This window comes from Diospyros lotus, chromosome 2, assembly GCF_014633365.1.
Source record: "Diospyros lotus cultivar Yz01 chromosome 2, ASM1463336v1, whole genome shotgun sequence".
NCBI classification, from domain to species: Eukaryota; Viridiplantae; Streptophyta; class Magnoliopsida; order Ericales; family Ebenaceae; genus Diospyros; species Diospyros lotus.
This window is the reverse complement of record NC_068339.1, coordinates 45,294,238-45,303,591: the sequence shown is the minus strand read 5'-3', so window position 1 is coordinate 45,303,591 and position 9,354 is coordinate 45,294,238. Positions and strand designations below refer to the sequence as shown.

The following is a 9,354-nucleotide window of genomic DNA, read 5'->3' as shown; positions in this document are numbered from 1 at the left end:
GTTTGAATCAAATGAAGAACTAAAAAGGAGTTCAAATTGGACTAGGGCCTGTTTCGGGCTTTGAATCTGGGCCGAGAGTTGACGGGCCCCGCCCATGTTTTTGCTTGATGGAATTGATTTTCTGAAGCTTAAGCCCAGCCTTGAACTTGGCTATGAACATGTCGGCTTTGGCGTTCACGTCTGGGCTCGGGCAGAACAGCGCCGCCACTTCGCCGCTATCAACGGCGGTCATAGTCCCCCCGGACTCGACCGAGAAATCACTCCTGGGGGACTCTGTGTCGTCGAGATCCGGAGACCCGCTTCGCGAGCTGTTCATGCTCCCGATCCTTACGTAATCGCCTTGCACCACAAACTTCCAGCTCGGCATTTTGAACGGCGGCGGGGGCGGCGGCGGCGGAATCGGAATATGAGGCAATCGGCCACTGTTCAGCGGGGACTCGCCGCCGCTGTTAGAGCTCTCCTCTACGCTGCTGAAACTGGTTACCTGTAGCGGCAATGGAGGTTTACTAGCTGCGAGAGTTGAATTTTGGGCTAGGGTTTTTGATGCACGCGGCGCCGTGAACGAGGGCGGCGGGGGAGGGACCGAGATGGTTTTCTTGCCTTTGCCCTTCTTAGATGAGAGCAAATTGTGGAAGACTGAAGGTGGCGGCGGCGGCGGAGGAGGAGGAGGAGGAGGCGGTGGAGTATGAGCTTGAGACTGAATTAGGGTTTCGAAACTTTCGACGCTCTTTTGCCTTCGCTTCTTCTTCTTCTTGCCTTGGTGGTAGAGTGAGGTCAAGAAGTCTTTAGTCGCATTTGCGCCACCTCTTTTCCGGTCACTTTTGCTGCTCTTCTCCGAAGAAGTCGCCGGCGGCGGCGAAGTCGTAGGCAACACAATCGGTGAAGTTGCAGATTCCACGGGCTCTGATTCATTCTTCAGTTCCTCATTTCTCTTCTCTTTATGCGCAACACTTTCGTATGTCCTCTTAGGTTTCCGACGAACAACGGGCTGCGACGGCGGTGGATACGTCAACGGAACCGCCAGCGACTCAAATTTCATTGGTTCTTCTACTCTCTCCTTCTCTTCCATCTCAGACACACGCCTCGTTCTCCGACGAACAGCCGGCGGTGCCGACGCCGGCGGCGGCGGAGAAGACGGCGAAGCTTCCCTGGCACGAATCACCAATGTATCAACGTGAATAGTCTTGCTGTTATCAAATGCATCCTTGTCTTCTTCTTCCTCTTGGGCCCGTTTCCAGCTCCGGCGCCGATGGAGCTGATCGGAGTCGGCGTACCGGAAGGCATCCACCTGTGTATCATCGGAAAATCTCCAGCGATCATCCGCGGTGACGTCCAACGGCGAGACTTCACGCAGATCTGGGTAGGAGCTGTAAGTCCGGCGCAACTTTCCGACTGCGGCGTAACTATCCACCATCCGGTCGGAATCTCCATACCACTGATAAACCGTCGAGGAGCTGGACTTCCGAACCTCATTACTGGAAACAGTCCGACTGTGATCTTGATCGAAGCTGGAATCGTAGTTCCTGTTCCTACTGAGAAAGCCGAAGAGGAGGGCGAAGAGAACGAGCACCAAGTTGATGGAATCCCAGCTTTTCTTGACCAAATTGGGCCTGAAGATCTTGGCTGTGGAAGAGACAATTGAGGGAACTACGACGACCAAGAAGAATACTGCAGTTAAACACAGGAGGAAGAGCAGGACGCCAGAGTTGAGGAAGAGTGAGGACGGACGGACGCCGCTGCGGCGGCGTCGATTGGCGGAGCTCTCTACCCAAAATGGCGTCACGTCTTCCCCATCATCTGCCATGATTGTTGGGTAAAATGCGAGTTTGCTTTTGATTCAGAGAGAGAGAGAGAGAGAAAGAGAATTGGGTTGCTTTTCGAGACAGCCTTTGTTTTGCTTTAACTTTTATAGAAAACACATGGCTTTCGTGTTGGATTGTTTAACAGAACATCAGCTTAGACGCTTGGAAATGGCGACTCCGCCACCTTCAGTTCTTTAATATTTTCTTCTTTTGTTAAATCTTTTTAATTATTGTCTTCAGGTTAAATCATGTGGACGTTCCACGTAGGATTTACATGTATGTATGTATATAAATAGGCAAAATACATATTTTAATCTCTTATATTTATACATTTTTTATTTAAATACTCAAATTTTTTATTATTCTAATTATAATATTCATAAATTATGTAATTTTAAGTCAATTATACGTCTTCTCATAGTTAATAGCACACGCTAAAAAATTCAAATTACCTTTTAGATGTTTGCAAATCAACTATCATCTCCGCCACGATTTCTGGCCGAGGCAAGTACAGGTTGTCTCAAACGAAGATGTTGACTACAGACAACGGTAAAAGGCAAAGAGTGAACAACAAGAGAAGATAGACAACAGGTGAAGGTAAAGATGGACTAACATGAGTTAACAGTAAAGTAGACAAATGAAGTTATTGTAATCAAAGAAGTTGTCATCTCTTCGCCCTCTACCTTTCTTGACTAACAATGGCTGATTGTCACCTACTTTGAGCCCATTCTCATATTGAGGAAGCCATGGGTTTGAAGGAAGTGGTGCATGATGTTCTACAAAAAGTCATGGGCGAAGGCTCCCAGAATAAGGAAGTTGAGATAATTCTCGACGATTTTGGAGATTTAAGGGTCTTGACGAAGAAAGACATGAATGGACTTGCAGTAGACGATGGCTGATCCTCGTTAGTCGAGGAAGGTAGAAGGTGGAAGATAAAGAGGAAACTTCACCAATGACTTTGTCTTTTCACCTTCGTCACCCCCAACCAATGACGGCTTTGCATGTTGTTGACATCTTCGCTTGTTGTCTCCTAGCAACTTGCACCTACCTCGTTGTTGGCCAAAAATTTTGGCAAAAATAATGGTCTTGAGAGGTAATTTTGGTATTTTAGCACACGTGCAATGTCTATGCTAGATCAATTGTGGTGATGTATATTGTTAACTTGAGATTGTGGAGTTTGAGAATATAATTAAAATAATAAAAAAAATTAAGTATTTTAATAAAAAATCATAAAAATACAAAAACTAAAATATAAATTTTACTATATGTGTAAAAATATATATATATAATGGGAAAAGATGAGATAACATGTGAGGAAGAATGACAGCGCAGAGTCCAACTGTGTCAGCCAACTCGCAAAGCAGCCGCTCCTCCGCCGTCAACGCCCATTGTTTTCACGTAATTCCGCGTTTTATTATTAATTAATATAATATTATTAGGTTGAGGTTTTGGAGGGAGACAGCGTCCACCAGAAAAGAAACAAACAAACAAACAAACGCGTCTCTCCCTAGGGGTAGAATAGTCATTTCAGTCGCATCGACACTGTTTCTTGCTCTTCTCCCCAAGCTTTGTGTTTGTGTCGTGTTCGACACTCATCTGTTTTATTTTTATATTTTTCTCTTTACTTTCATAACTTTTAATATATTTTATTTAATTTTTATTTATAAAGTGATAAATACTCGTGTACTTAATAATATATTTTATTTTAATAAATTTATATTGATAGTTTAAATACTTTTATAACAAATAAATCTAAATATAAATATAAGGAAAAAGATTAAAAGCAAGAAGTGTAATATTTTAAATTATTCTAATGCTCTAAATAATAATAATAAAAAATATCATTATGTTTTGTCAATAACTAAATTAAACCAGAACCGTTCATTTCGACATTTTTTTTTATATCTGTAAATTATAATATATATGTGTAAAATGAGAGACTCCATCTTTATCATCATACTCCCACGTGCTATATGGTGACTATATCATATTTATTATTTTCATATATAAATTTTTAATAAAATCTTTTGGACAATATAAATGGTTGATGCGGTGCATTTGGGAACTTGTGATACTATGAGATCGTAGGTTAGAATTTGTTTTTGTGCGAGTTTGCGTAAGGGACAAGCCTTTGAATTTCAGCTCGCGACGAGACTATTCATTCACTTTGGGTTGTGGAGTAGACAAATTGTCAATTTTGGAGTGAATGAGATAGATCTAGACCAAAGAATATCTATAATCAAAGGATCTCTCGAGTTTTCTATATTATAAAAAAATAAAAAATAAGTTCTTGACAAATACTTATGTTGTCAAAATATAACAATTAAAACTTCTTTAGGATGAGAGAAATCGCCGTACAAAGCCAAGTGGGGCATTAATCTTCGAAGGTACCACTGTTGAAGGGACCCTCTTGGAGAGAAAGCTTTCCGAGAGAAGGAGATTGCTGAAAGGCTGGGCAATGCCTTTTGGAGGGATCATCTTGGAGAAAGACAACGTCTTGGAGAGGTTCTCTGGGAAATGTTCGACTGGCCTAGCACTCGAATTTGATAGAAGGCTCTTAAAAGAGGTCTAATACACCACTTGGGGAAAAATTGATTTGTTTTCGGAAAGATGAGAGGTCTCTTTTGGGAAGGTGCTTCAAAGGCCTTAGAGAGAACAAAAGCTCTCTCGAAGGGATAAAGGAGAACTAGGCTCAACTTCCAAAAAAACTGCAGCACACGAAAAATATTATAAGGCTTGTGAGGATCTCCCACAAAGACTCTCTGACGGTCAAGTTAGTATGCGAAAGAGGAAAAGGTTACTGGAAGAAATGCAAAGAACTTCGAAAAAGAAAATTTGAGAGAGTCAAGATTCGGTTACCAGATATTTCGATCCCCCCAATCGTGTTGTGTCTTGCCTTTTATAAAAGTTTAAGTTTCAGTTTGATTGTGACACATGTACAACACTTTGTTGGCCTCTCAGAGAGGTTTTTTCAAGAGGCTTTTGGAAAGAGTCTACTAGAAGTTGCTGAAAAGTCTTCGTAACCTTTTTCTCAAGAGCTCATCTTCTCGAGAGAACACTCTCGACGAGAACTCTCTCAAGGAGAGAGAGGGAGGGGTACAACAACTTATTTTTCTATTGTAAACCAAGTAAAAACTTCGTTAAAAGATCAAAAGAGTTCAAAAATTCAAAATAATTTAACTTTAAAAAATCTCAAATAACCAAAACATGGGAGACCAAAATGGTCTCCTAGAAATTGAAGCACTGAGAGACCGACCTTTTGGTCTCCCGAAGATTGGATGGTCGATCCGGGAGATGATTTAATTTTTATATTTTTTTAGTAAACTTTGTATTTTGTACAAGTTATAATTAGTTAATTTTACTATTAATTGATGATAAGGTGACTATGACATAAACACATAAACAAAATGTATCGGTGTTGATCAAAGAGTCTAGGTGACTGCTGTCATTTATGTATATTGATGACATCTGGCGCGCGCTCTCTCTCTCTCTCTCATATTGTATGACCATCACTTTATTAGCCAACCACAAACATAAATAGAAAAGCAGGTGGACTTTTAAGCAAAGGGGCTTTTATTAAAATGAAGAAGAAAAAAAGACCTATTAAGATAAATTTAAAATATTTTTTTAAATTAAAATATAAAATGATCAAAATAAGATTAAAAAGTATTCTAAAATTTATATCAGATTGTTTGTTAAATTTTTTAGAATTCACTGATAATTATACTTTTTCTTTCTATATGATAAGCATTAAGATAATTTTTTTTTTATCAAAATATTTCTATTACCGAATTCATCTAAAATTGTTTGTCAACATCAACAATAAATTTATAATTAAAATGGTATTTTATGATTAACATGAATGGTCAAAAAAATAAAAATAATGTTTTATTTTCTAAATTTATGTTCAAAAATAGATTTAAAAAGAGTTGAAAAGTATAAATAATTATTGTTAAAATTACAATATTTTCACCTAGATAATTAAAAATGGCCAAATCATATTTTTATAATAGATAATAAAATATAAAATAAATTAAAAATTGGTGAAAGGAATTGTATTAGTTAATAAAATATATGTATATATAGAGAGAGAAATTTAAATTTAAAAAATCAGTGAAAGGAATAATGTCATTTAAATTTTAAAAATTGTCAAAACATATGACAATTTAAAAATATATTAAATAATATTAATTATAAGATTTAAATGAATAAGTTCTTTTAATAAATTTAAAATTTTAAAATGTATGGCATTAACTATTCTACAAGAGACATATAAATAATTGAGGTTTATCTGTAAAATGTTAGATAAATTTATCTAAAGAGGAGGTCAGATAAATTTATTTTAAAAGAAAGAAATAAGAGGTCACGTAAGGATTTTTTTGAAGATAATCAAATAAGTTTAACAAACACGTTGGAAAGACCAAACATCCAGAATACTTCTCATATATGATATTTTCTTCCTCTTATCTTGATTAACAAACACCTCCTATGATGAAATAGAAAATTAAATGTCTTTATTAAAAAAATAAAAAATTCAGTTTAAATTTTAAAAATTATGGGTTTTTTTTGTAAATTAAATGAAATTCTATTAATCTGTGTTTAATTAATAGTAGTAATTTATTTTTTAATTTTTAAAATAAAATTTTAAATGAAACAAGTCTTAATAGGCCAAATCTATATATATATATATTTATTTTTATATTTTTTTATAATTATCCAAAATTTTCATTATTTCAATTATATCTCTCAACCTAACTTTTAAGTTAATTTAATTATTATATTTTAATATTTTTTTGTGATAATTTAAAATTTTCATTATTTCGATTACACTCTTGAATTTATATTTTCTAATTAATTTAACCTCTACAATTTCATGTGTAAAAAATAAAATTAAATGAGATAATAAAGTTAACTTCTCACTTTGTTTACATCAAAATATAAGAGTTAAATTGAATAAAAAATATAAGTCTAAACATGTAATCGAAACAATAAAAAGTTCAAGTTGCCAAACTAACAAAAATTAAAATACAAGAGTTAAATTGACTCAAAAATACATATCCAAAAGTATACTTAAAATAACAATAAATTTAAGTGACCACAAAAAGAAATATAAAATTATTGAAACAAAAATATAAATTTAGCCAATCTTAATATAGTAGTGAAGTTAAAATTTTTATTATTTTTTAGAGGTTATGAATTCAAATTTTGTTAATGCACTTTATTTTTATTTTTTAAATAAAATATAAAGAATATTATAAGAAAATATTTTATTAACATAACTCATAATGTCAAAATATAATATATTACTTATATAATAACATAAATATATATATTATTGTTATTCCGAAAGTACACTGTTCCAAGTTGCATAAAAGCAAGTGATAAGGCAACCCCACTGGCCAAAAAAGTTGATAGCTTGGAACTGCCTTGGCCAGACCTACCTCATAGGCATTGCCATCTTCTTCATGAAGCTGTTTTGGTGGGGACATTTACCAAAAGCAGCTAACCTAATCCAAGAAATAAGTCTGTATAGATCATAGCGCATTCACATTTCTCTTCAAAACAGAAGGACTAACAATTAAAGAATAATGATACTTGTACCAAATTTTATTGATAGATTAAAATGACCAGTTTACCCTTATATTAGTTTCAACAATCATGCGAGCCATCATTGTTCAAAACTAAAAGCCCTGTCAGACAACCTCTTTTCCTGTGCCAAACCCACCATCAAGGCATCAAACAAACATTTAGAAGCAACTGATTTGAATAGTAACACTTTTTCTTGGCAACAAACTAAGCACAATTCTTAAATATGTTCCTCCACACCACTTTACAGATGCATTTATATGAGATAGTTACAAGATGCATTACAGAACAGGTACCCGAGCGTGAACTTCAAGGGGGTCATAACCTTAAACATATGCTACACACTTTGTATTATATACAACACTGGAGGGCCCCAAGGATAAACTTCTTTTACAGATCGACGATACTTCTGAGACACCTATTCTCTACCATTGTAACAAGAAGATTACAATGGGATTGCTTCAGCTTAGCGAAGATGAGCTTGCAATTTTCTCCAAGGAAGGTACCAGAGAGAGTGATAACAAAGGAAGTGCTCAGAAACAAGGATCACAGCAGAATAGCAGCTACGACAATCAGTGCCACTACTGTGAAAATCATAGCCTGCAACAGTCATTTGTATCAATAAAAAGAAGAGGGTTGAGGAAAGAGTGCATTATTTAGGTGATTCCATGAAACGAAAGGCACACAACCATTCAAAGTTTACAGAAATCTATCTCTATACTATAGTATCTTTTTTTGGGGGGTGGGGGCGGGGGCAGGGGCGGGGGGTGTGTTGATGTTGGGGGGATCCTTTCACCTATAATACTTTGAGAATTTCATATTTCATACTACAGGTTCTAAAAAATTTCAAAAAAGTTGGCAAACCTTCAAAATTTTTTAAAGCATGCTTTTGGTCCCCTTAACAACATTCTTGGGTACGCTACTTTTATTGCCTATGACAAAATTGCTGTGGTGGGTAACTGCAAGAAATGCAAAAAAATGCATGTATATGGTGTGGACAAAATACGAAGGGGTTACCAGAGCACTAGGAGGATTGAGGGGTAACTGGGTAAAGGATGAACTAATCTACAGTTTGCTACTTATAATTATAAATAGGTTCAATGAACTAAATTATATCATCAACAAGAAGAATATTATTCTAGAAAAATATAATTGATTCAGGAAAACTTGACTGATGCTTCTCTAAATGCATGTTAAGGGGCTCTATGAGACTCTTAGCGCTGCCCATCTCCTTGCATATTTAGACTCAACACACTTTCTGTCACACCACATCCTTTGGCTGCCTCAATAAATTAAGCATAAAAGCTGTGGTTGCCTTTTTAGCTCCTGAAGTGAAGCCTTCAACGTAGTTTGCCAGAACCATTTTCCAAAAATTTCCTCATACAAATTATTATTGAGCAAAAATATTTTTTGTTACCCAAAATAACTTTGTCAAATCCCCCAGGAAAGACAAAAATGCGGTAGTTAGCAAGAGTCAAGGGCGAGGGTGACATTTATGCATATAAATACAACTACATGCATTCATATGTATTACATAATAGCACAAACTTAACCAAAATACAATGCGGAAGGTAAAAACAAAATTGAAAATATATGTACGTCTTATGAACAAAACACATTACCCAATACATGAACATGAACAGAGCATGTTACCCAATACCCATATGTGGAAAATTGTAAAATTCTTGTTTCTCTAGCATTTTTTTCATTTATTTATTTATTTTTATCATTGCTGGCATGAATTTCTCAAAAAACAAAAATTCTGATAATCATGCATCTTCAATAACTCTCAAATCTTGAGAAGCCTCAAATTTGTACTTCAGTTGTGCTGAGACAAATTTCCAGCCTGTACTTGAGATGGATAGCAACTAATACCTTGGCTCTTGCATGTAAATCTGTTTATTGCACCCAGCATGTATCAATTGTAATCTGTTTCGTATTTGAAAAATTGCAATGCCTTAAAGCC

The 9,354-nt window shown here is 35.6% G+C and overlaps 2 protein-coding genes across 2 annotated transcripts in view; both read right to left on the bottom strand.

Moving 5' to 3' along the window:
- Positions 1 to 31: 31 nt before the first annotated feature.
- On the bottom strand, positions 32 to 1,804 carry LOC127794847 (uncharacterized). Its single transcript, XM_052326102.1, has one exon. The coding sequence runs from the start codon at positions 1,802 to 1,804 to the stop codon at positions 32 to 34; it is 1,773 nt and encodes a 590-aa protein (XP_052182062.1).
- Positions 1,805 to 7,507: 5,703 nt separating this feature from the next.
- LOC127794513 (60S ribosomal protein L18a-like protein) overlaps positions 7,508 to 9,354 on the bottom strand; it is a 29,326-nt gene continuing 27,479 nt past the window's right edge. Inside the window, exon 5 of the mRNA XM_052325673.1 lies at positions 7,508 to 7,988. Within this exon, the coding sequence (XP_052181633.1) occupies positions 7,935 to 7,988 (54 nt within the window). The 3' untranslated portion in view covers positions 7,508 to 7,934. The remainder of the gene's footprint in view (positions 7,989 to 9,354) is intronic.

Coding starts and splice junctions, on each gene's coding strand:
- LOC127794847 (XM_052326102.1), bottom strand. CDS start 1,804: ATGGCAGATGATGGGGAAGACGTGACGCCATTTTGGGTAGAGAGCTCC.